Below are 26,327 nucleotides of genomic sequence, written 5' to 3' on the forward strand. Positions count from 1 at the left end.
TCCTGTTTCTTAAGGAGGGGGGAGGGAGTGGGAAAGTTGTGTGGGAAGGGGGAGGAGAGGCAGAAGAGAATCTTCTGGAGAAAAGACTCCAATCCCGAGGCAGATACTTTCATCCCAGGGGGCAGACACAACTATGCAGAGACCTTGAGATCTCTCCTAATTCCCCAGCTTCTCTGAAGAATGCTGGGTGTTTGATGAGTTGATGACAAACTAAAGGAAAGAAAAAAAATCTGCCAGGACCCTGGGGAATTAAAGATGCCATGGGGAGAAGCTCAGCTTGAAGGGCCTAAGATAAGTTCAACAAGGTCTTAGGGTTATAAATTTCATAGCTTTTTTTTTTTTGGTATGTGTATGTTTGATACGGGGGTAAGGCAGTTCAAATGTCTGTGGACCAGGAAAACAGATAGGACTCTAAATTCCAGGACCTAGAAAGCCAGCCAAGATCCTATAGGGCTTTCTCCTAAATATCAGACCACATTCCTAATATAAGCAAGAGGAAACCTAGAGTAATCTATCTTCTCCAGGAATTTGCTCCCTTGACAGCCTTCCCCAAATATTCTAAGCCCAGGTCCTTTTCCACCTACCTTCACCTCAGAGATCTATATTCTGGATGCAGCAAATGTTAACCCTTCTTGATGGAGTAACACTATTGAGAAGCAACTCTTGAAACCCGCTACTTCACTGGCCAGAAGAGCAGTTAGTATGGTCTGTGGGACTACAACTAGGACGACTTTGTGGTTCCCTTGGAAAGAGTAGTGGCAAATGAAAAGATATTGGGGGGGGGGCATAGCTCCTGGGAATACATGTAAAGGAGTAGGGTAGAAAGAACAACTTGTCATTCTCCCTCAGGAGTGGGATTTTGAAAAATAAACCAAAGTAGTAGGGGTAGGTTAAGGCTAGGGGTCCTGATGGAAGAAATTGGGTATGACTGGGGCCTGTTCAGAAGCCAAGTGGCATGACAGACTGTACACTGGGGAAAGAGATCATACCTATTTACAGGGAAGTAGAAAAGACAAAAGGGATAGGACATCAAAATGAGGGACTCCCATTTGAGGGAAAGGTTAGTTGTCCTCCTCTCTCCCCATACCCCTGACTCTTGGTCTGGGACGTGTTCTAATGTCTACCTTGGTCTGTGCTTCCCAGAGCACTCTTCAAAATCAAGTCTCCCCACCAGGTCTTCAGAGCGTTAAGGTCTTAAGCACAGCAAAAGGTTGAAGAGTGGACAAAGTAGAGAGGAATCAAAGTTTGGGGGTAGGGTTAAAGAGGAGAGAGGGTTTGGCTTGGGTAGCTGCCACTGCCCTTTCTCATCTACCCCACAGACCTCATATACACCTCACTTTTCATGTAGTTAAAAAAGGAAGGTGTGTACATTAAAAACCCTATACAATAAGCATCCCAAATAAACCAACCATCAACTAAAGTGCAAACCGCAGTGATAGACAGACCAGGCCCAGAATTGGGAAAGGACAGAAAATGGGGCTGAGGCTAATAAGGAAAACAATTCTATATGTATATCAATCAGAGGATGGGTATCAGAGACTGGTCCCTCCTCCAACTAGACCACAGCAGAGCCAAGAAAAAGGCACCCAATAACGGTTCTTTGGAAAACCCTGGCGCTGAATCACCATGGGGGAAGAGCCCCCAAAGGCAAAGGGAAAAATAAAGGCAGAGAAAGTACAACAGAGCTCACAAGGAACCCTAAACCTCTTCCTCTGCCCAGGTTAACTTACTCAGCATGACCCTGCACACTTTTATCCCTGTTCTCATCTTTGCCCAGAAGTTTCCCAGTCACCCACCCAGGGGTAGAGGAAGAGGATCCCGGACACTGCAACTTTCTACAAATGTGGGAATTGCCCATTATATAATGACAACAAAGGAGCTGTTTTCCTGCCAGACCCTTACACCTCCTCCTCCCGACCCTCCAGGTTACCAATGTGGATGAGCTGTTAACAAGCCCTTCTCATATCTCAAGTTCACCTCTCCAACCCCAAGGAGAAGAGAACACCAAGGTGGGGAAAGGGACCAAACCAGTTATTGATGGAAAGCAGAAGGAGCAAGTGACAAAAATGTTATCTGAAGACATGGGGAGGGAGGATGGGAAGAAAGATAGATAAGTAGGTTATTGTCTTGCACCTATAATACAAAGTGAAGAAAGTTTGTTTTGGAAGGTAAGTTCCAGGGGGAACTAACCACCCCCCATAAGCCCCAGGGCAGAGGGTGGGAGGCCGGTGGCAACAGCTGCCTGTTGTTGGTTGCTGAAGCATTAACAAGTGCCATGACGGAGCTGTTGGGAAGTGGCCTTTGGGAGCCAGGGCTCAGTGTGCTGTTACCGAAGGGGCTGTGTGCTGAGGGGTGGGGACTGAAGTTATGTCTTAGCTCTCGTGCTTGCTCCACACTCATTTGCTGCCAGCCACCCCATCAGTTGCTACAACACTGGCTCTTGTTCTGCTGCGACTGCTCGTGGAGATCCACACCCCGGCTTCGGCCTCCTGTGCCACCCATGTTTTGAGGTTCACTCTTGGGCAATTTCTTAGCTAGAGGCAAAAGAAAGACATGAAAACAGATTATTTCACTTCAAAAGGAAAAATTAGGGGGAGAATGTTCTTAGGAAGATGGAGGTCAAGATTGTCCAATTCCACTCGCAGTCAGGGGATAAGGAAAAAAAGAGGTTGAGACTACAATTAGAAAGGAGAGAACTAGATATCACAAAGGAATTTTCATCAGGAAATTGCTATTAAAAGTAGGCAAAGGAATTTCCTTACCTAATATCCTAAGAATAAGAGACACTGCTGTGCCTACCTAGGTAGGTGCTAATAGGTCTTGGGACTAAGGAAGGAGCACTCAGAAGGACATTGGGTTATTCTGCCCTTACCTATAGCCAAGAAGAGGTCATTCACATTCATGGCTGTCTTGGCCGAAGTCTCCATAAACAATAAGCTGTTGTCATCTGCATATGCCTGGGCCTCCTACAAAGGATCAGGGTAAGGCATTTGGATGTAGAGCTGCATTTCTAAATCCGAATCAAGGTTAGACAGTTCCCATGGTTCCTTCCCTTTATTTAACCCCCAGTAATCCTACTGTCCCACTCTAGCTTGTCAGATCATTTTGTTGATTGTTCCATTATGGAAGAATGTCACCTAACAAGATTCAAATTTTGTGTTCTTGGACAGAAAGTTTATGAGATCCAACAAGTGGTGATAAAGATGATGGATAAGTTGAGATACTTGAGATGACCCCAAAGAATTAGGGAACCTCATATATTCAATTACCTGCCTTCCTTCATTTTTTTCATATTGACACTCCTATTTCCCTCTAACTCTCTGTTCTGACATTTCCCAACAATTCACAAATCCCCAATTCTTAGACTGAGATGTTTGGCTCAGTGCTGAAATGGGAAGGGAAGAAGTGTCCTGAGAAAGAAGAGATAAAAATATATTGTCTTGGGAAAAAGTGAAGCTCTTAGGGAGGAATTCTCTTGGGGCCCCTTACTTCATATTCCACCATGCGCTTGTTGGCCAAGTCAGCCTTGTTTCCTGCCAGGGCAATGACAATGCTTGGACTGGCCTGTCGCTGTAGTTCTTTCACCCATGTCTTTGCTCGGGCAAAGGTTTCCTAGGGAAACAGAGGGAAAGTAGGGGGGAAAAGGTACACTCTGAACTCCTCTGCCAATTCATGCCCATCATCTTCCAAATTCCCCTCCTACATGAAGACTTTCTTCCCTGAAATCACTTTAGTAATAATTCCTCTTATAGATTTGCATATTTTTACTTATATATACTTTTGCATCCAGGGATTTTACAGGACAAGTAAACTATTTCAAATGTGTTTACCTTGTTTTCCTAACTAAACTCAAAAGTGTAGTGGAAAGAACAGTACCCTTAAAAGAGTTCTGGCTCTGATATTTGCTAGTGACATAATTAGGCAAAGTCCCTTAACCTGCTTAGTCTGTAAAATAGAGATAATATTCAGATTACCCATTTCACACTGTTATTGTGAGAAGAGCACTTTGTAAGCTGTAAATCGGAGATGTATGCTATTATTACTCTTTTATATTCTCTTATGGTACCTTTGCCTATTCAGATTCAAAATTTCAACTATCCAGTTCTCAGAATTCCAAAATTGGGGCTGTCATCTTTACATCACTTACCTGGTTAGTGATATCATAGACCACAATAGCAGCCTGGGCACCCCGATAATACATTGGAGCCAAGCTGTGGTATCGTTCCTGTCCTGCTGTGTCCCAAATTTCAAACTTGACTGTTGTGTCATCCAGACAAACTGACTGTGTGAGGAAGGCGGCTATGAAGAAAGATTTGGGGTGTGTAGAGAGGGAAGGCCAAAGGAGAAGAGGAAAAGAAAAAGTAGTAAATGAGGAGGTGACTAGGAAGCCATTCCCCACCTCCATTACACATAGCACTTGTAAGTATAGGCACACTGCAAATTCAGGGAAAATCTGGGTTCTCCCACAGCTTCCCTAAGTTTCCAAAAGTCAGAGGTTGGAGACAACAAGCTCTCAAAGGAATGATTAAGTTCTTTCTGACCAGAAGTTTTAATAGATAGAAAATAATAGCAATTCATGAACTAGGAACTATAATGTAGAAAAGAAACTGAAATGAAATAACTACATTTACATACTACTTTTCTCACAAAATTGATGAGTGTTAATCACTTGTGTCAGTCCATCAATAAGTATTAAGTGTCTACTAAGTACCAGGGACTGAGTTAAATGCTCATGATACAAAGAAAGGCAAAAGAACAAGCAAGCCCTTACCCTCAAGAAGCTCACAATCTAATGGGGAGAAACACTGAATGTATAGGCAAGTTTTACACAGGTTAAATTGAAAGGTTAATCAGGGCAAAGCAGTAGAATTAAGGGGGATTGAGAAAAGGCTTTCTGTAGTAAGACCTTGAAAGAGAAAATGCTCTGGCTGAGAGATGGCAGGTTCTACTTGTACAACAGTAGGGAGTGGGGCTGGGTATAGGCAATAAGGACTGGTTAGGAAGGGCTTTGAATTCTAAACAGAGGATTTTGTTATCTCATCCTGAAAGTTTACTGAGTAGGGGAGTAATCTTGACTAGATCCCCCTATCTCCAATCAGAGATTACAAGAAGACAAAAGAAAAAAAGAATATACTTATAGAAAAGAGAAACTTTTCTGTCTTCTTCAATGCAGCATCAAGCCTTAAGTCATAAATGATTAATTTGATTTTAAAGCTGGATGGCAGACTTAGGGAAGGTTTATTCAAAGAAGAACTTAATAGATGCTTTTACACATATTTATTCCTATAGAAGGCTAAAGGGTGGAGGTCCAGCCTAGTCCCTAGATATTCTACCAAGGGCTTCACCTAACACTTACCTCCAATAGTGCTCTCCTGGTATTCATGGAATTGCCCCTTGACAAAACGTAGCACTAAGCTAGACTTGCCTACTGCAGATTCCCCCAGCAGCACGAGTTTGAATTGGCAGATCTTGCTGGCCTGGGGCTGGCCATTGGGCCGAGCTGTGCCTCTGCTTGTCATGGTCAAATGTTAGGGTAGGGTGGGGTGGGGGTGGGGAAGGGGGGAGGGGAAGGGGGCTTCCCAGCTTCTTAGCAGTCCTGTAAAAGAAATTAGGTAGTTACAATGCAGTCTAGCTCAAATTTATGGCTGCAAAGCAATTTCTTCACAATCTTCCTGTGATGCCATATCACCTGTTTACCAATAAGAAAATTAAGGCACATGGATTAAATGACTGATCAAAGGTCTTAAACTGGTTAAGTAGTGGATGTAGGACAAGAACTCACGATTTTGTAGGACTAAAACAGATTTTCTGATCCTAAATCCAACACTCTTTCCAGAACATTTCCTCTCAAAGTACTTGGAATCTGATACACTAAGATGAACAGAAATGTAACAAGTATAACTAACCCCACACCTCAAGGGCCCTCCCCAAACAAAAAAAACCCAAACCAAAAATACCACCTAACCCTTGACCTGATTTCTACTGACTAGAGAGCTGACATGGAATTTGAGATGGAAAGTAAGAGGTAAGAGAAAATGCCAACTCTCATTCAATCTTCTTATGATTTTATAACCTCCAAGAACTTTTTTGGCTTCACAGTTTGGGTCCCAGTAAAATGAAACCCTAATCAGTCTGGAGAAAACTCAATTCTACCTTTTAGCTATCTTGGTATATCCCCAGGTATTTCTTGGGTGACTTTGTGCATGTTTTCAAATTGCCCCCCCAGGGATGTGGTGGAGTCAACTCTGATGAGTGGTTAGGGCACTTCAGAAAGTATAATACAACCAGGGAAACAATGTAAAGATTGGCAAACTGCCTTCTGTGGGGGGTGGGGGGGAGGGAAGTAAGATTAGGGGAAAAAACTCAAAATAAATAAAATCTTTAAGAGAAAAAAAGAATGAAGGAAAAAAAGTATAATAGTTTCCTAAACCTTTCATACCCATTCAACATTTTTTTTATAAAAGGTCATTTCTAAAAATTCCATTGAATTTTAAATTACCAGCCTACTGCCTTTTCCAGTTATAGTTCAGCTCTTTAAACATGGGTTAGAAAAAGTCATCAAATTGTTGACTGTTCTTGGTGAAGTGGAAGCAGCAATGTAAAAACAACTCATAGCTAGGCTTTGAACACACATGAGTCAGCAAACCCTCTCCACTGTCTCAGTCACAGCGTCTTCCTGGTGCCTAGGGAATGGATTACACTCTCCAATCCACATGGATCTGGCAACCACAACCCTAGGTTGAGGGTAGGGGGAAGAGGTATTGTCAAGGAGTTTACCAGAGGCTTCTAGTCACTATATATTAAGAGATCACTTGGAAGATGGCAGGTTTCCTTCATTTACCTTCCATTTAAATCAATCTATGGTCCATTCCCCAAATATATTTACAGGTTTTCTAATTTTGAGACCTTACATCACACTTTTTCTCTCTTATGTAATATTTTCCTTTCTCATTTCCACCTGACAAAATCATATACATCTTTTAAGACCCATCACAAGATCAATCAACTAGCATTTTTTAAAGTGTCTACCATTTACCAACCATTGTGCTAGGTGTTCGTGATGACAAAGACAAAAACCAAATAGTCCTCGGTTTTTTTTTTTAAGGCAATGGGATTAAGTGGCTTGCCCAAGGCCACACAGCTGGGTAATTAAGTGTTCTGAGGCTGGATTTGAACTCGGTTCCTCCTGACTCCAGGGCCGGTGCTCTATCCACTGCGCCACCTAGCCGCCCCAATAGTCCTCGTTTTTAAAGAGCTGACAGTGTGGAAACAACATCTAAATATCACCAACAAGTCTCCACTTAGCATCAGCGTACTAGGTATTGGGCAGGCCACTGGGACTACAAAGTTAGAAGTACAACAGTCTCTGACCCCAAAGTGCTTAAACTCCACAGGGGAGACAACCTGTATGCATACATGTCTACAAAATGTATACAAGATGATATAAATAAGTTCTGAGAGAGAGGAAAAGAGGATAAGTTTCAAAAATAAAATCTTAAAAGGAAATTTCTATGAAGCTTTGAGGAGAAAGCACATGCCAGTTAGCCAGCATGAAGGTGTGCAGATGAAACTGAGAAACAGTGAGGTTGATATAGCCTGCTTCAAGCAAAGTAAAGCTTATGAACAGTTTTAAATACTAAATATAAGAATTTATATTTGGGGTGGCTAGGTGGCGTAGTGGATAAAGCACCAGCCCTGGAGTCAGGAATACCTGGGTTCAACTCTGATCTCAGACACTTAATTACCCAGCTGTGTGGCCCTGGGCAAGTCACTTAACCCCGTTTGCCTTGCCAAAAAAAAAAAGAATTTATATTTGGTCCAAGAAGCAACAATTGAAATTTACTGAGCAGGGAAGCTGGAATTTACATTAGTGTCTGTGTAGATGGTAGACTGGGGATGGGGAGGAAGTGAGAGAAAATCAGAGGAAGGAAAACCAATTAAGAGGCTATTGAAATAGTTCTGGTGTAAAGTGATGGTGGTTATGTGAATGGACAGAAAAGGATGTATGCAAGAAATATTCTGGAGACAGAAATGACAAGAACTGGTAACTGAATGGATATCTGGGATAAAAGGAAAAGTCAAAGTTTTAACTGCAGTTATGAATCTGTATAACTTGAAGGAGAATAGTACCAGGGTACTTTAGAAGAGGAATGATTTTGGTGGTGGTGGTGGCCATGGGGAGGAGAAATTCTCTCTAGGAATGCTTAAGGGATGAAGAAAAGTTCAAGAAAGGTGAAGACTAAGAAGAGTCATTAGATTTGACAATTAAGAGATCTATAGTAACACTGGAAAGAACAACTTCAGTTGAATGATGAAACTGGAAACCCAAATGTAAAAATTTAGATGAAAACGAGGAGAATAAGTGAAGATATGAATGCTTTTTTTTCCCCAAAAAAATTTGGCTAAGAAAGGGATGAGAGAAATAGGATGATAGCTTTCAGGTATGGTAAAGGTTTTTTTTAAGCATTTCCAGAAAGGAAACAGTAGATAGGGAGAGACTGGAGATGAGATAGAAGGGGTAACTTTATAGAGAAGATGGAAGAAATGTTGGGATCAAAGGTACTTGTAGAGGAAGGTTTGCATCAGAAAATGAAATAAAGGAGGAAATAGTGGAAATGAAGTCAAAGGATTGAGAGAAAAGGAAAAAAGAATAGATACAAAAGATATAAAGTAATTACAAGGTTTTATTTTGTTTTACTTTGTTTTTCAGGAAAGCAGCTGGAGAGAATGAGAAAAGGCTTTCCAAAAAGGGGAGCTGAATTTTGAAGGCAGATGCTCTTGGTTCTAAGATGTCATTGAGGAAGAAGGACATCCCATTCACTGGGGATAGTTTGTGCAAAGGCATGGGGATGAGAAATAGAATGCCAAGGTCAATGCTACCTTCTTAATGAAGCCTTCCACAATTTTCCTCCAGTAGGAAATGCTTTCTGTCTTCCAAACTCAGCATTTTGTCTCTCTCTTATATACTGAAAACATTCATCTTTTAATTTCCTTAAAGGTAGCAATGACCATATTCATCTCTCATAGAAAATACTCAAGAAGCATTAGATACTGCTGAGTAATTAAGATTGGTTCCAAATCCTGCCCTGTCTTCTTGGGAATAACTGGGTAAATTAGGTTGAGGAGCTGAATTCTGTGAACTTCCTCAAGTATTAGAACCTGCACAAAGACAATGATTTGGAATATGATAGCATATGCCAAAGGTAGCAGGGAGGACACTTTTTCCTATCAAAGGTCAATAAGTTCCATTTATTCCTGGAGGTTAAAGCAGAAGCAAAATGAAAGTAAATGCACAAATCTAAGGTGCAAAGGCTCTTAGTGTAAGAGAGCATATTTTTTAAAAAGGAAAACCTTAATAAGTTTCAAGAAAAATTCAGAAACAATCAATTCCTATGTTTTTAGGAGGGGAGGATGATACTCCACCTTTAATTCCATTGAAGCCTAATCTATGACAGTGAGATCCATTATCACTCAAGAGATATGCCCAATACCTACACTAGTATAAAAAAATCATTCTCACTGCTCAGATTAGGGCAGTAGGCAGGCAGAAAAACTGACTTCTGATGAACAATAATAAACTTGGGCCCAACAATGAAAATGAAGAAAGAGAACTGCATTCTATTTGGGAAGTTTTTTTGATGCTTTCAATTGTCATCTGAACTAATATTCTCCTTGTCATAGAATCTCAAAGATGGAAGCAAGCTCAGAGGCCATCTGTTCCAACCCATAGCTGAATAAAGTAATACTATAGAGCAACAAAGTATGAAGAGCAAGATTTCAGAAGAATCAAAATTCCAGGTGACCTGAAAAGTATGGCAAGTTATATGGAAAGTATAAGTAGACTACAATGCTGAAAAGAAAAAAAAAACACCATCAAAGACGTGTTCAACAAAGGAAGAAGGCCCATCATATAGTAACAAAAGTGAGGGATAAAAGTGGACAACTTTATGGGGACAAAAGCTTTTGTTTTCCTCTTCAGGTTGCAGGGAAAATGACCCATAGAGGATAGATACAAAGTGCTAGGACTTCTGATATCCACTGTTAATGAAGATGTTTGGAATACTTAGATGCAAGGATCAAAGTTGCATGCAATTAGGAATCGAAGTACATTGCAGGGGAAGAGAAGACCAGAGATGGGAAGAAAACAGAAGACAGCTCCTGACCCAAAGATATACACACATTAGTAGCTGAGGATCAATTTTTCCTCCATCTTCTTTCAAAACTTAAGGTGGGAATTTTCCAAGGTTCTGTCTTCCACTTGCTTTTCTCTTTCTATACTCTCTCCTCTAAGCAATCTGTTTCCAGACTAAACCAACAACCCTTAAGCAGATAATTCCCCAAATCTCTCTTGTGTTTAGTTTGCTTTGGGGTTTTTTCTTTTTATAAGGCAATGAGGTTAAGTGACTTGTCTGAGGTTAAGTGACTTGTCTGAGGGTCGGATTTGAACTCAGGTCCTCCTGATTCCAGGGCCAAGTACTCTATCCACTGTGCCACATAGCTGCCCCCCCCCCAATCTCTCTCCATACCCTGCCCGATTCTATGCTCTGGGCTTCCATTTTTTTGTGTGTATGTCCCTTAGGCATCTCTAAATTAACATATCAGGGGTGGCTAGGTGGTGTAATGGATAGAGCCCTGGAATCAGGAGTACCTGAGTTCAAATCTGACCTCAGAGGCTTAATAATTACCAAGCTGTGTGGCCTTGGGTAAGCCACTTAACCCCATTTGCCTTGCAAAAACCTAAAAAAAAAAAACCAAAACAAAACTAAGTGACAATACTGTTTTCAAATAGAAAAACATGACAGTCAAGTTGATATAGGTCCTGATTTGCCAGTCACATCATTCTAGGCCTAGGAAAAAAAATAAGTGGAAGTAGAGATGAGAGGCAGCAATAGATATAGACTAACTCCCTGACAGGAAGAAAAGATGGTATCTCTAAAACACCAAAGTCACAATCCCTGAACTCTTGGTCAAAAATGACCCTCAACTTCAAGGGAAAATAGGAAGGGCTGGAATTTGACCAGCCAAGACAACTGAAGGAGACTTGCTGAGTATAGGAAGGTTCTCAAGTAGGATAGGAAAAAAGTGTTATAGGAATACTTTCTTAGTCTTAAAGGACATGAATAATTTTATGCCTTACATGTTCTTTCTATCTATTAACCATCCCATCTGTGGTAGCAAATTTTAGGAGTCTATCACCCAGCATAAGTTTCAATTCTCTAGGAAAGAGTTACTTCTCAAAGCTGGTCCAGGGGCGGCTAAGTGGCACAGTAGATAGAGCACCATCCCTGGAGTCAGGAGTACCTGAGTTCAAATCTGGCATCAGACACTTAATAATTACCTAGCTATGTGGCCTTGGGCAAGCCACTTAACCCCATTTGCCTCGAAAAAACATAAAAAAAAAAAGCTGGTCCAACCCAGTTCCAAAAGTTAGCTGTACTGTGGACTATTTCAATCTTTTTTATAGTAAGAACTTGCCCCCAAAGCAATACAGTCCTCATAATTAACTGATCCAAAACATCACTATCTAGGCCTTCTTCCCACCTTTTTATCCATAAAGACAGTAATTTAGAGAAGCAGCAGCATCTTCTCAGAGGTGACAGATTATTAAAGCTGGCAGGGAACCTGTCAATCACAGGTTGAACTAGGAGGGTCCTCAGGAGTCAGCAAGTCCAACACCCTCATTTTATAGATAAGAAAACTCAGTGCCAAAGAGGTTAAGTGACTTATAGTCACACAGTCTATACATATTAGGCTAATTAGGATGACCCAAGTCATCCAGCCCAAGCCAGAGCTCCTTCCAAAAGATCAAAGAATATAACATAATCCCTTCATTTTACAAAAGAGAAAATTAATGAATAGTTTGTCAATTCCCTTGCCCACATCACACAGGGATAGAAAGAAAACTAAACTCAAGGAACTCCCAGTAAGATGGTCTTTCAGTGTCACAATACTGTCTTCTCAGAGAAGCTAGACTTATTGAACTCTGGAGAGAGTTCAAAATGTAAGAACAAAGACAACTGTCAAGTCCAACCTGGGTAAAGACTTCTTCAGTAATTGAACAAATTAATAAAGACTGATTTTTCTTGTGAACTGCATAGACCAACCTTATAAAAAATAACAATCACCTTCTGGGAATCTGCCTATCCTATCTGAAATAGGGAGGGACAACCATATCTAGCAGGGAAGAGAAGATATGCCTCATGTCATTTAATCAGTCATTTAAATAGAGTTTATACCACTACTACTCCCATCTGTATCTCCCCAAGAGCAGCATCCTTATCTCTTATCTTCAAGGTGGTGCAAACCTTTCAATGCTAACCTAGAAAAATTACGGAGGGGAGAACAGAATCAATTCTGCTCTCTTTCTCCATCCTATTCCTTACTCTTTTCTCTTCTAGGAAGACTAATAATGGTGATGAGATGAACTCTTTCCTATCAGAGAACTCAATTTTGTTGCTGAGTACTTCAAAAGTCCTCTAGCACAGAACTCCACCCCCTTCACAAAGCCTGTGGGACTTGACCCACAAGACATTACAGTAATTCACATGGGCTAACTGTGCTTCCTGTCACCCGTTACTACAACTCATATGTCCTAATCACACCAAATAAATGATCTTAACTTCAGCACTAGGGGGGACTATAATTTAAAGTAATTTTTTAAAAGGAAAGAAAAAACAAACAAAAGGGTCCCTGTGTGTGTGTGTGTGTGTGTGTGTGTGTGTATATATATATATATATATATTTTTTTTTTTTTTTTGCAAGGCAATGGGGTTAAGTGGCTTGCCCAAGGCCACACAGCTAGGTAATTATTAAGTGTCTGAGGCCGGATTTGAACTCAGGTACTCCTGACTCCAAGGCCAGTGCTCTATCCACTGTACCACCTAGCTACCCCAGGGTCCCAGAATATTCAAAACCATTCTCTGTTGCTACATGAATAGTCAGAAAGTTCGGAATTATTACCCTCACTATGAATCCTTGAAGAAGTCTCAGAAAAAACTGTCCTATTAGAGTCTGAAAGGACTCAAAAGAAAATTCTGGGCAGGAATCACAACTTGGCTCAAATATTAGTTATGCACCTTCCTCACCTGGGCTGCCCTTTGCTCAGCTCAGTCACTGGTCATGCTCGTGATCTCATCTTTTTTCAGATCCTGGGGAAAGGAGTTGAGAGGAGTGGATTGTGGCATTTGAAGACTTTAATAAATGTTAAACAAATGCATTATGGCATCTGTCCTCCCATAGGGCTGCTCCATTTTCAACCTCTTTGAGACTCAGTTTCCTCATCTGCAAAAATGGAGATGACACTTATACAACCTACCTCAAAGGGTGGTTGTGAATAAAGTGTTTTCAAAGAACTATATAAAAGTGAATTATATTATTATTTCACCAAAACATAATTCTGAGTCTCTCAGGCTACACTCACTGTCCCCACCCCTACTGTCTGACCCTTAGGATCTTCTAAACATGTAATTATAAGAGGAATTAAAAATTAACTAGTTTTGAGCCCCTCAAATGGAATTTTGATTCATTACTTCTATGGAATCAAATTCTTCCCCATTCAGAAAGAAACATGCTTTTTAATGCCCTTGACAGACCTCATCTGGAGTATTGTGGTCAGTTTAGGGCACCCACCATGGTTTAAGGACACTAATGAGCTGAAGAGTGACCAAAGGCCAACTAGGCTGGTAAAGGACTTTGAGTCCATGACATGAGTTGAAGAAACTAGGGAATATTTAGCCTGGAGAAAGAGATGACTCAAGGTGCACCATGAGAGCTGAGTCTTAAGGGCTATCATGTGGAGGACAGATTACACTTGTTCTATATTTGGTCTAAGAGGATAGGATGGAGAACAATATATGAAAGTTACAAAGAAGCAAAATTAGGCTTGATTTTGAGGGGAAAAAAAAAACCCTTTCTAACAGTTATAGTTATCTAAAATGGCTTGATGGCCTGACTTAAGAGGTGGTATTCCCCCTCAGAGGTGTACAAGCAGAGGTTGCAGGATCTTCTATCAGTTTTTGGGGTAGGGATTCCTTTCCCATGGGAGTTGGACTAGCTGGTGGTTGAGATCCTTTCCAAATTCTGTGACTTGAAAAAAGGTGTGAATGAGATGACTATCAAATGTGTAAATCACACAACTCTATTTGGTTGACAGAACTAAGAATAAAAAAAGGCCTAGAACAATAGGTTGGTTGTAATGTGATGAAACTGAGAAATAAATGTAAAATCCCTATAGCTAATGACAGTCACCCTCAAAAAAAAGAAAACCTAGGGATCAATTCAAACACCAGACACATACTGAAATATATAACTTTCAGCAAGTGACTAACCTCCTCAGTGCAACTCTTTAATTGTCTAAGTTGCAGAGTACATGATCTGCATTAGGAGAGGGAATTCCTTCACTAGATGTTCCTACCATTAATGAAATCACTTGGTCCAATTGTACAGGTAGGGAGGAAAGGCATGAATACATAATGGTTCATGTGAAAGAGATCTGGGCGTTTCAGAAGAATGCAAGTTGGATATGAGTTAAAAGAATAATATGGTAGCCAAAAAAACCTAATGGAATCTTTTTATACTTCTGGTAATACAGCTTGTATTCAAAGTAAAGGATAGTCCTGTTGTACTTAGCCCTGACTAGAACAAATGTGAATCAAGTCTCCACAAAACACATTAGGAAGAAAGGTAGAGCAGGACAACCAGAATGGTGAGAAAACCCAATGTTCACTCATTATAAAGAAATATTTCCTTAATGTGTCTAAAAACTCTTTCACTGGAGGTCTTTAATAAGCTGAGACAGTATAACCATTTTTGAAGTTAAGAGTATAGAAAATTCTACTCAGGTCCAAATTCAATTAGCTGATCTCAGCTGTCCAACTTAGATTCCATGATTGCTTATGGGATAACCTGTGAGCTGTTCCACAAAAATGGGAAGCTGAGGGAGGAAGTAAAGGAAGAGCCTACCAACTCTGGGATAAAATATGAGAAAGAATGACATAAAAGAAACTTTGTCTACCTCACAATTTTGTATGGCTAGTTCTGCCAATGAGAGAATGGGAACACTGGAAAGGCAAGAAATTGGGCATTAAAGGAATGCTGACCAGAAGCTTCCTAATACCAATAAAAGAAGCTTAATTCACAAGCTGCTGGCCCATAACATGAAATTCTTTCGTCTAAGCAAAGTGGTTGAAGTAGTACTGTGTAATCTATATGAAAATCAATTTTAGAGTCAGGGAAACTCAAAAATCTATTGAGTCACTGCTGAAACCAATACATAGATCAAGGGTCCAAAACTGGAGAGAACCCATCTATTGGAGTAAGGAATTGGCAGTCCTAAAGATCGTATGGCAGTCAGAGAGCACATGGATTTTGCATTAGAAAATAGATTTCCCCTAAGCAGAGTACTATGTTTCATAGCCATTCCCAGATTAGAGAAGCATTTAGGCAATTTAGTTAGGAATAATGTCCTAAGTTGTCTAGAGAAAGGTATGTTGATGGAGAAATTATACCTAAAATATCAAGTAATAAAACCATTAGCAGAGAAGCTATCTGCCTGGACAGTTGCAAAGGGCAAAGTGAACAAAGTGTCTGCTCAAAAGGAAATATAACTGTGATGATGGATCACTTAAGAGGGACTAAAACAGGTGCACAAAAAAAGAAAGTGCATATAGAATGATTTAGGAAGCAGAAAGTTAGGAGAGGGTAGGCAAAACTATCTTTGGCTTCACAGTCTTCTAAGTGATAGGAATGGGGTTGGGGAGAGTATGATGATCTAAGGTGCTCTGCCATCACTTTTCTTTCTCAGTATAAAATAGTGATGGGAAAGTATGACAATAAAAGACAAACTAGGTATAATAAAAAAAAAAGAAAAGATTCTCATGGGGGAGAAACCAATAGGCTTCCAACCATTAATACTTCTGGACTAACCTCTCAGGTTAATACACTTAGGTCTTTGCTAGGGAGGGATCTTGGGAGACAAATAACAAGTCTCCCATTTCTGACTCTGAAACCTCTTTGTGTTCTCATCCAAACCCCAAAGATGCTGCCACTGTCAAATACCAGTTCCCAATAATAAAAAAAAAAAAACCACAAGTAGCTATGAACTAACAAACTAAGCTCCTGAGTACAATTTTTCTACTCTAAGACAAATCTTCTCCAGACTATCTTCATCCAGGCTTCTGTGAAAAAATATTTGGTCCACCCAACTCCATCACAGGGTAGGAAAACCCAGAGAGTCCCACAATTGAAAGTTTCATCTAACTTTAACTGGTGAGGACTCCAAGCACCTTTCTACGATGATTAATTCAAACTTCTCCATTCTTTATTTCTCAGTTGGGGCAAAGGGGTCGGACCAACACTATTTTTATTATGCACCTAGATGGGAATGCTCTCCCACAACAAACTTTCTAGCTTCCTCACAAAATGAAATTCTCAGGGAGGCAAAAAATAGGGAAGACTCAACACTCCACTCAATTTTATTTCATGTGGAGTAGCCAGACTTGTGTCTGGGGTTGTCACCAAACATATATGTGTGTGTGTCCATATATATACATATGTGTATATGTATATAAAAACAACTCAGACATTATACCACACTAGTCTCTATTATTTCTGTTCTCTAACTCTGTGGTTAGCAAGAATCTCTGACTACTCTCTCTCCAATAGTAGGGTGACTTAAGTGGACAAGAAGAATAATTTCTTTACCTCCTGGCACCCATAGTCTCCCAAAAGCTCCTAAACTGATCCCAAAGTCGGTGTCAAGTTTCTCAACTTCTCCATTCCTCCAGCTTAAAGCTTACTTCTTTCACCTCAACTCTTTCCACTGAGGCCAGATCTCCTTCAGCTAAAATTCCTTAAATGATCATTAAAGTTCTGTCACTCCATCTATCCCCTTCCCTTTTGGGATCTTCTCCATTTGAGCCTGACTCCAAAATCACCACCTAAGAACCCTCACGGATCCTCCCAATTCATCCTTATTCTCATCCACTCATCGGGTCCCTTGCAGCCCTGCACAAAAAAGGCCCACAACCTCCTCCACTGCAGCTCCTAGGGTTGTCTGTCAGGTGTAGCCCCTCCGTCACCCACCCCCAACGTGGGCGCCCTATGAAGGGGCTAATTTCATCCACTCTCCTCCGGGCCTGGATTTAGCTCCCCCCCCCTTTGCCGTGCCCTGCCCCCAAGCAAGCCCCTCTGGCCTGCACCCCTCATCTCCCGAATGCACCAGGCCCACCCTATCGCATCCCACCCCGCCTAGAGCGAGGCCGGGCTGGCTCCGGCCACCTCCTAGTCCGTCTTCTTCCCTTTTCCACCCCCCCAGCCCCCTGCCCACCAACTCGGCTCTCCCTTCGCGCCCGCCCCCCCGACTCCGGAGCTCCCCATTAGGCCTGCCCAGCCCTGCCCCCTTCATCTCCAGTCCCTCCCTGGCCCAGGAGGGCGCGGAAGCCCGGTCCCCTCACCACCCCCAAATCAGGGCTACCCTCCTCCCCAGGTCACCGGCGCCTCCTTCTGCCCCAGCCCCTCCGGCTCCGCCAGCCCCAGTACCTAAGCCTCCGTCTACCCAATCGGGCCCGAGCCTGTGTCGAACAGACAAACAGCTGCAAGTCAACCAAACCCTTCTTCTCCTCCTCCTCCTCCTCCACCTCCTCCTCCTTCTCCTCACCCTGGGGCGGCGGCCTCGGCCAATAGCAGCTTCCCCCACCCGCTGCCGGAGGTGGGGCAGAAGGCGACACATTCGCCAATCGTCTTTGGGGAGGTGGGTCCTTCCGGTCTCGTCGCTAACGGATACGAGACGGAGTCTTGACGGACGAAGCAAGCAACCAATAGACAACCAAACTCCATGCAAATGAGCAGCCATTAAAGAGCGAAGTTTCCGAGATAGGGGGCGGTGCATTGTTAACGGATGTCCGTAGCAACCAATGGAATCTCGACACCCAACGAACCCCCACCTTCTCTTCTCGACTCATAAACATCTAATCAGGTGAGCAATGAGGGGGAGGATCATGGCAGAGAGCTGACCAATCCTGTCGGGAATTCGAGTTTGATTGGCAAATGAGGCGGGGCAAAAAGGAAGCCTTAAATTAACCTTCGACCCTCGTTTGAAGTTGACACCCAGTCGAATCTTCCGTGAGAAAGTTGCAGTTCCACCCTAAATGTGTCTCAACTAGGAAGATCCTCGCTTTGGATTGGGCAGAAGGGGGAGGGGAAACGAAGGGAGAGGGAATGTTCACGTCCGGGGTCGGGTCAAGGGTCATGACCTCCCTTTGCTGGATCCCTGCGTTTCTACGGGGCTCCCCAATGTGGAGGGGGCGGGCAGATGCAGCTGTGATAGCGCTCCGGGGTCCGCGGGCCAGTGACCCCACTTACAGGAGGCGGGGAGGCAAGGCGGGAAGAACTGAGTCCGGTTCCGGCTTCCTCCCGCCGGCTTCCTCCCGCCCGCTTCCAGAGTTCCTCTCTGGGCTCCGGGCATGGAGGTGCAGGCCCTAGAGTGGTTCCTCACCCACCATTAGACCCTACCCCCCATTCCCCAAAAGCCCAAGGAGAAAAGAAGCAGGCTATAAAACTAGAAACTTCGTTTTAATGAATTACAAACTAAATTACAAATAACATTAACAGGAGTAGGGGGTGAGGACACACAAAAACCATAGGAAGACAAAAAATATTGTTTTAAGATTTCCCTTACAAAACCCTAAAGGTGCACATGGCAGCAAAATTCCTCTGTTTAAAAAAAAAAACACAAAAACACAAACAAAAACTACTACAACCTGGAATATAAATAGCATTGTCCTTCCTTCTTTTAAACAAATATTCTCTGGCATTCCCATTGCCCAGTCACAACCTTCCCTTAAAAAAGTGTCAGGCATTCTCAAAATGACTCCTAACCCTAATCCCTGCCCTGGTTTTGAGTTTCCTTCATTGGATTGGAGGCAAAGATGCTCAATAGTTAACTGAAAGAAACTAGAGGCCAATTGCAAAAGGGATGGAAAAATCAAAACACCTTCCACCCTTATAAGGCAGCAGTGAAGTAGTCATGGATCAGAATGAAGAACAATTCTCCCGCTTTTCTCCCTTTTGTTCCCAACCTGCACCCCACGTTCAGCTTCTGCCAAATGGACACAGAGGGGTGGCAGACAACGGAACTAGGGCCCTGGAGTTCTGTGGCAGCCCTTAATGGCATTGGGTTTTTATTCTTCCACAATCTGTGAGGGGAGATGAGCATTCTGGGATACAAAATCTAGTTTTAGCTAATTTTTTTTCAATTCACAACAAAGAGAAGAGCACACATACACACACACACCAAAAAACAAAAATACACAATTATTTAAAAGGGGCCTTGTGGAATGTTCTTTCAAAGCTTCCCACCTAGCCCTCTGCTTATAGTAGGTCCTATTATATAAACAGTAGCAGCAGGAGGATGGGAGGGGTATGCTGAAAATCCTTATGTGTCACTCCCAAACTCAGGAGACAATCATCATCCGACAGAAGTCCTAGATGGGGGTGGTTTGTCAGACAGTAGGGAGCCCTGAGGTCCTGTCTTTTTTCCATCCCCCTCAGCATAGATAAGGAGCTGAGGCTACAGGGTCTGTCTCACTGCTCATGCCCTAGAAGGGGGCAGTGAATGGCAGATGTTGGCTTAAGTGCATTGAATACTGAATCTCCCTTTCACTTCCTACCCCTCCCAGTCCCCCACCTATCCCAAAAATGGGTAGAGCGGGAAAAGAGAGCAGGTAAGTGGAGAGTTAGGGGCAGCCAAATTGGCTCTCCCCTGACTCCTATCTCAGTTCAGACAGCCCTGGAGCCAGGCCAGGGTGGTCTACCCTAGAAGGTGAGGATAGGATTGGGGTGTTAGGGGCACATCGTGGCTCAGAGTCGCAAGTGGGGTACAGGCTTAGTAACATCCAGGAAGAAGGGATGAGTTAGAGCTGCCTTGGCTGAAACACGCTTGTTAGGGTCATAGTGCAGCATTTGCTGGAGGAAGAAAAAGAAATTATTATTAAGAGATATGTCTGTGTTGATTACTATAGAAATATGTTTAACATAGTTATACATGAATATAGATTATTAGATTATATAGATATAATTAGAAATAGATAATATAGAATATTAGATTACTTGCTATCAAAGGGAATGGGGGAGGGAAGAGAGGCAAGAAGAAAAATATGGACTTCACAAACGTTACCAAAAAAATGAATGCTGAAAGCTATATGTAATTATAAAAATAAAATTATTTTTAAAAAAGAGATAGATATGTTTGGACGTGAAGGGGGGTGAGGAACAAGGTACAAAAACAAGATCCCTATCTACCCACCCTCCATCCTCCACCCAAATGGCCATTTCTGTAATGATTCAACCTATCCCCTCTAAGCTTTGCTGAGTAACCCCTGGGAAACCACGGTGTAAAAGAGAAGGCACTAAAGCTTCTTCTTTTGGAAATGGTAAGAACTTTTTATCTTCAAGGGACCTGACCTATTCCTGACTCTTCAGGCGGGAGGCCATATGGAAGAACCTCCATTCTGGGATTGTAAGGTACAAAGAAAGAAGTTGGCTTCTTCCCTCTTCCCTAGCTTACCGATAGCAAGCTTCGTCCATCTTCATCGAGTGGAGGCACCACCTTACTGAAATCTTGTCGGGCCCATTTGGGGAAGCTGGGTTTATAGTCAGGCATGGAGGTCACTCCTGGCCAAGCTACCTCATCTGGGGTCCCCAGGGTTCGAAAGATCCGGAAAAGCTGGTCAATTTCAGAGTCTCCAGGGAATAAAGCCCTACGGGTAATCTGGAAAGTAGAAAAGGGGGGCAGGATTGACGTACATGAACCCCTCCCTGCACATAGAGTAGAAGTTCCCACAGGCAGTGAAAGGTCAATGGGACCCCATGACTCCCCCCAGGGCCCTTCACAGGGTCAGTCACATTTGAGCCTGAGACAATAAAGCCCCTTTATTATCTCCATGCCTCCTCCTTCCCTCCCCCAACCATGGCTTTTCAGATCCCCCTAGGCTGGGGGGGAGGGGTTGGGGTGGGGGTGAGTGGGGGCCACTGAAGTGCAGCAAGGGGATGCCAAGCCACTCACGGGGTGTGGGGTGGGCATTGAAGTCATCCCCCCTCCTTGTGATGCAGCCACTTCTAGATAGGAGTACAGAGGGCAGGGACTGTGTCTTCCACTTCTTCTGTTATCCCCCACAGCACCTAGCACAGTGCTCGGCACACAGTAGGTGCTTAATAAATCCTTGTTGATTGATTGAAACAGGAATATGGGCAAGCGTAAGGTAATGCGTTAAGGGACCAATAGCCCATCCTATCATTTTAACATGATGGGTTCTCAGCCCTCAGCTTGGGGGGGGGGGGGGATGGCCTAGGGGACCTTCCAAGTCCAGGAAAGGGACCCGGGAATAAGCCCTTCATAAAGACTTGTTACTTATTTGAAGACACAAGGCCATAGTGTTGCTTTGGCCACCAAAACCCACAAAAGGCAAGGAATTGTCGGGCAAGATGTTGGTAACAACAGAGCAAACATTCATCCTGCCCTTGTCCAAAACCATGGTACATCTGTACCTGAAATGCTGGGTGCAGACAGGTCACTGCACCTCAAAAGAGATTATCATTCAAATTAGACAAGATTCGAAAGGATAAAGAATCGAGGGGATAGGAGGTAGGGCTTCTGGAATATGACTAAACATATTAAGAATCTTCTGCTCAAAAAGTAAAAAGTTGAGAGCATATGCTTAAAAATCTATAAAATAAAAAGTGGCATAAATGAAGCTTCCTGAATTCTGTGTTCTTAGAACTAGGAGAGATAACCTAAGAAGTTGAGGGAGGAAATTTAGGTTCAGTACAAGAACTACTACTTCCCATAACAGGTAGTCAACTTTTGGAATGCATGAAATAGCTATAAAAACAGGCTTATCTATAAATTAATGGTTACAAGCTACAGTGGACTATTAAAAAAATAAGGATTTAATGGAGGGGGACTACCCTACCATTTGAAGTCACTATCAGGGAAGAAAAACATACCCTATCCACCCCATCCCACTTTCACAATACATCCCTTACTGTCAGAAACTAATGTAGGGCCAGATGGAACATAGTTCTTAAAACAAGTGTGGCAGTTCTTAAGTGTTCTCATGCCATGAGGTAAAAGGGGATGTGTGTCTGTATCTGTGTGTCTGTGTGATAAAGGGAGTAAGAAGTTGGGCGATTGGTGAGGGTTAGGGTCAGGGTTTACAACATACCATCTCAGCAAAAATACAACCCAGGCTCCAGATATCTACAGCTGTTGAGTAGTATTTACAACCCAAGAGGATTTCTGGTGCTCGATACCACAAGGTAACCACCTGAATGGAATGGAAAGGTGGGTGATGTTTAAAAAATCAAGCCTTTGGAAACCATTCTCTAAAAACTTGTCTTTAAGACAGCTTTTCCTCTCTCCAGCCAGTCCCTCCCATTGCTTCTTCCCCTTCCCCCAATAATCTTTTCCAAATCCAATTCAGTCTAACACGTGGTCCTTACCCTTGCCATGCTATGTGTTTCATGTGCTTCTTTCCAATTATCCCAATTCCATAATGAATGGGATTAAATTCTGAGATCTTCCTGGAGTGTTAAGGGTTCTTTCCCTCTAACTGTTATTATGGTCAATTATAATATGCTCTAGCACAATATACAAACATCATAATAATAAATGACATTTTTATGTCACTTTATTACCATTTTCCATCTTATAAAGGAAATCTCCAAATCCCCCAAACATACTCCCCTTCCAAAACTATTCATATTTCCTTCCTTCTAATAACCCAAGTTAATAACCTCAACATTATCCTTAATTTCTCATTCTTTCACTCCACATATTTAACTAGTTACCAAATCTCATCTCTTCCATTGTTCCACTTAGCCACCACTCTAGTTCAGGTTCCTATTATAGCCTCCTCCTTGATTTCCCTGCCTCAAGCCCCTTTTCATCCAAATCCATTCCCCTACGTAGTTGCCAAAGTGATTTTCCTAAAGCATAAATCTTATTATGTCACTTTAGAGGCACAGTAGATAAAGTACTAGGCACACTGGAAAATCTGAGTTCAAATCTGTCCTCAGACTCTTACTGGCTATGTGACCCTAGGGTCAATCTTTTAACCTTTGTTTGCCTCAGTTTCCTAAAATGTAAAACTGAGATAACAGCTACCTCAGACAGTTTTGGGAGTTTTCTTCTCAGTGAGATCATCTAAGGTATCCTCCTTGCCTTAAACTGCAGGAGCTCCTCACTACCTCTCGGATCACAAATCATCTCCTCTGTTTTGCCCTTTACACCTGGCCCCAATTTACCTTATGACCTCTAATCTTATGAAAATTATTTCCTGTCTTGGCCTTCTTATTGGTCTAACACATACCATGGGATCTTTGCAATACCTGTCCCCTATGCTGGGAATGTCCCCCACTGACTTCTACCTCTTAGAATCTGTCTTTCTTTCATATTCTGCTTAGGTGACAATTAAAAAAAAGTCTTTATTGATATTCCCAGCCACTAGTGCCCTTTCCCCTCAAAAAAAATTACCTCATTTATTTTCTATATATTTCTTTATGTACACGTTGTCTCCCTGGATAGGAATGTAAACTCCTTTGAGGGCAGTGGTTGTTTCATATTTGAATCCCCAGAATAGTGTCAGAAAATAGTAATTTCTAAGTAAATACTTAGAGAAATTGATAAGCACAAACATTGATTTAGTAAAAGGTATAATGACTCCAGAGAAGTGCCTTTAAGGTTATCACTGGAGGGGAACAGGGGATGGGCATCTCACCTCATGCGTATAGGTCCGAACAGGTACTCCAAAGGCCCTGGCTAGTCCAAAGTCAGCCAACTTGATGGAACCTTCAGCATTGATGAGAAGGTTCTGTGGCTTGAGATCTCGATGGAGAACTCTGTGAGAGTGGCAGAAGGCTAGACCCTGGAGGAGCTGAAATAGGTAGCTCTGGCAAAAGAGGTATACGGAAGAGGAGAAAATAGCATGATAGGATGCAGCTCTCCTTCTTTATAGTGTCTTGTACATAGTTGATTCAAGGAAAAGGTTTTTTTTTTTGTTTTACTGATGCTCTGAAAACAGCTTCTTAGGAAGAACCTGAAACCCAAATCCTTCAAATTCAGCCATTGTCCCTCCCAAGAAAGCACTCATAATGCTTTCATGTCAGAAGATGAAATGAGTATTTACACTTTCAGCTAAATGAGCTGGTCTCCCTTCTCCAAAACTCTCCCACCATTTAGACCAGTTAATAAGGAGTTGACTCAGTGTGATTGCAACTTTTTTGGTTCCCTTAGCCCAGCCCAGCCCAGCCCAGCCCAGCCCAGCCCCATCTCAGCTCAGCTCTAATTAATGAGCTACAAAATAAAGCACAAAAGAGATGGGGGTGGGGGTGGGGGGAACCTGAATTACCTGTAAAATATTTTATGTATAAACCCATTACTCTAAATAGAATTCTCTAGTTGCTCTGAACCCAAAGAATATAGGAACATAAATTCAGGATGATCAAAAAGAAAATACTCAAAGGCAAGTTACCTTAATGAGGGGCAAAGGAATGCCTGTGAGTGCAGATGCATCCATGAACTTCTTCAGATCCTGATGCAGAAATTCGAAGACCAGATAAAGTTTGTTTTCTGTATGGATAACATCCAGCAGCCTATAGAGTGGAGGTCAGGGTGACCAAAGGGAGGGAGGAAAGGGGATCATTGATATTGATGTACTGAAAACAGGTTTATGTCACTATGAGAAGAGATGGGGGAATCAGAGGCCCATTCTCTGGGGAAGAACATATCAGAGCCTCGTCAAAGACATACTTACTTGACAATGTTGGGGTGATTAAGTTCCTTGAGTAGAGAGATCTCTCGAATAGCAGTACTGGGGACGCCCTCTGTCTCACTTGGAGAGGATGGGGGAGCAGAGATGGGAGTTTAGCAAGAAAGTTACTCTCCATAGCCCAATCTCCCTAATTAGATCCCAATTGCTAATAGAGGCCCTTCCAAGCACTTCTGAGAGAAAGGTGGAGAAGAGACTCAGGAGAAAATGCCAACCTATCAACTACTCCTGCCCATGCAGGGTGGGGCTCACAGGCCAGGGAGTGGCTTTTGGACACATAAAGGCCACCATTTCCTCCCTCCCACCAGAGTACAATAAGGTGCTAGGAAGTGAGGCCTCTAACTCTTACATTGGTGGGAAACTGAGGCAAGGGAGGGCAATGGGGAAAAGATTTGAGGGGGATGATCCTAACTTCCCCTAATAGAACCAGTGAAGGTTCAACTGCCATTTTTTTTTTAGTTTTTTTGCAAGGCAATGGGGTTAAGTGGCTTGCCCAAGGCCACACGGCTAGGTAATTATTATTAAGTGTCTGAGGCCGCATTTGAACTCAGGTCCTCCTAACTCCAGGGCCGGTGCTCTATCCACTGTGGCACCTTGCTGCCCCTCAACTGCCATTCTTTTGAAAGAGAAGGGAGAATTCTAAGATAGGGGAAGAGGGGGAAGACCTGTTGGCAGCTGCTTCCCATCAGTTGGGGTCTCTTTGCTACCTCTCTCCCTCCTTACTCCCTACAAAATCCAACTCCATTGGGTTTCACAGGCCATTCTAGAGAGTTTTTCCCTCTCCCTTAAATGAATCCCTACATATTTGGGGCATTGTCACAGGCAATTTGAGGAAGGGACTTTCCACATTCTAAGCTTCCTTCAACTGGGGTTTAGAGACCCCTCCCAACACACCACCCAGAAAGCCACGCTACCCTGTCCCTCTACAACCCAGAACCCTACTCCAAAAGAAATTGTCCCTCCATCTTCCGGTCCCGCAGACCCTTATCTAGGATGGGGGGCATTCCAGGAAGCCTCGAAGTAGTGGGATCGAGGGTAGGTGGGGGCCACTCACGTGTCCAGACGGATTTTCTTGAGCGCCACCACTTCTCCAGTCACCTTATTCTTAGCCTTATACACCACCCCGTAAGTGCCCTCTCCGATCTTCTCCACCTTTTGGAAATTATCCATGGAGAGCCGGGGAGCGGGGCCGGCTCGGCCCAGGAGTGGGAACTTGTGAACGGGTGGGAATCCTGAGAAGAGCAAGCTGGCTCCGGGGACAGCGCTGGAGGGCAGGGGGCCGGCGCGGCGGCCCGAGCCCAGATGAAACGCCGTGTATCCTTTGCCCCTTGTCAGTCAGTTTCTTCAACTTGCAACAATGTTGCCGCCTCCCCCCTCCCGCGCCCGGCCTCCTCCAGAAGCCCCGCCCCAGCTTCCCGCGTTTCACTCGCTCCGCCCCCAGAGTGTCTTATTGGTCTGCGTCATCACAGGGGTGGGGCCAAGAGACCTGTCCTGTCCTACCGC

General features: G+C 43.0%; 2 protein-coding genes across 5 annotated transcripts; both read right to left on the minus strand.

Moving 5' to 3' along the window:
• Nucleotides 1-314: 314 nt before the first annotated feature.
• Nucleotides 315-5,519, minus strand: RAB5B (RAB5B, member RAS oncogene family). Its single transcript, XM_074226428.1, has 5 exons — nucleotides 5,357-5,519; nucleotides 4,148-4,299; nucleotides 3,490-3,612; nucleotides 2,873-2,966; nucleotides 315-2,534 (listed from the first exon to the last, which is right to left on the minus strand). Exons 1-5 carry the CDS (start codon nucleotides 5,517-5,519, stop codon nucleotides 2,419-2,421), a joined length of 648 nt encoding a protein of 215 aa, XP_074082529.1. The 3' UTR covers nucleotides 315-2,418.
• Nucleotides 5,510-26,231, minus strand: CDK2 (cyclin dependent kinase 2). Of its 4 annotated transcripts, none has more exons than XM_074226426.1 (8): nucleotides 25,879-26,231; nucleotides 24,810-24,887; nucleotides 24,528-24,648; nucleotides 23,775-23,945; nucleotides 22,221-22,322; nucleotides 21,062-21,217; nucleotides 20,564-20,767; nucleotides 5,510-5,596 (listed from the first exon to the last, which is right to left on the minus strand). In XM_074226426.1, the coding sequence occupies exons 1-8, from the start codon at nucleotides 25,992-25,994 to the stop codon at nucleotides 5,588-5,590; spliced, it is 957 nt and encodes a 318-aa protein (XP_074082527.1). In that variant the 5' UTR covers nucleotides 25,995-26,231; the 3' UTR covers nucleotides 5,510-5,587. The 4 variants fall into 4 exon arrangements, with proteins under 4 accessions (XP_074082527.1, XP_074082525.1, XP_074082526.1 ...); XM_074226424.1 differs by lacking the exon at nucleotides 5,510-5,596 and adding an exon at nucleotides 18,550-19,962 and having other exon boundaries at nucleotides 25,879-26,229; XM_074226425.1 differs by lacking the exons at nucleotides 5,510-5,596; nucleotides 24,810-24,887 and adding an exon at nucleotides 18,550-19,962 and having other exon boundaries at nucleotides 25,879-26,229.
• Between the last annotated feature and the right edge of the window lie 96 nt (nucleotides 26,232-26,327).

The sequence above is a fragment of the Macrotis lagotis genome, chromosome 2 (genome assembly GCF_037893015.1).
Source record: "Macrotis lagotis isolate mMagLag1 chromosome 2, bilby.v1.9.chrom.fasta, whole genome shotgun sequence".
Lineage (NCBI taxonomy): Eukaryota > Metazoa > Chordata > Mammalia > Peramelemorphia > Peramelidae > Macrotis > Macrotis lagotis.

Coding starts and splice junctions, on each gene's coding strand:
- RAB5B (XM_074226428.1), bottom strand. CDS start 5,519: ATGACAAGCAGAGGCACAGCTCGGCCCAATGGCCAGCCCCAGGCCAGC. Junction 3,613..4,147: donor TCTATGATATCACTAACCAG/GTAAGTGATGTA, acceptor CTGTTTCCCTAG/GAAACCTTTGCCCGAGCAAA. Junction 2,535..2,872: donor TGACCTCTTCTTGGCTATAG/GTAAGGGCAGAA, acceptor TTTTGCCTCTAG/CTAAGAAATTGCCCAAGAGT.
- CDK2 (XM_074226424.1), bottom strand. CDS start 25,994: ATGGATAATTTCCAAAAGGTGGAGAAGATCGGAGAGGGCACTTACGGG. Junction 24,888..25,878: donor AAGAAAATCCGTCTGGACAC/GTGAGTGGCCCC, acceptor ATCCTCTCCAAG/TGAGACAGAGGGCGTCCCCA. Junction 24,649..24,809: donor AATCACCCCAACATTGTCAA/GTAAGTATGTCT, acceptor TCCACTCTATAG/GCTGCTGGATGTTATCCATA.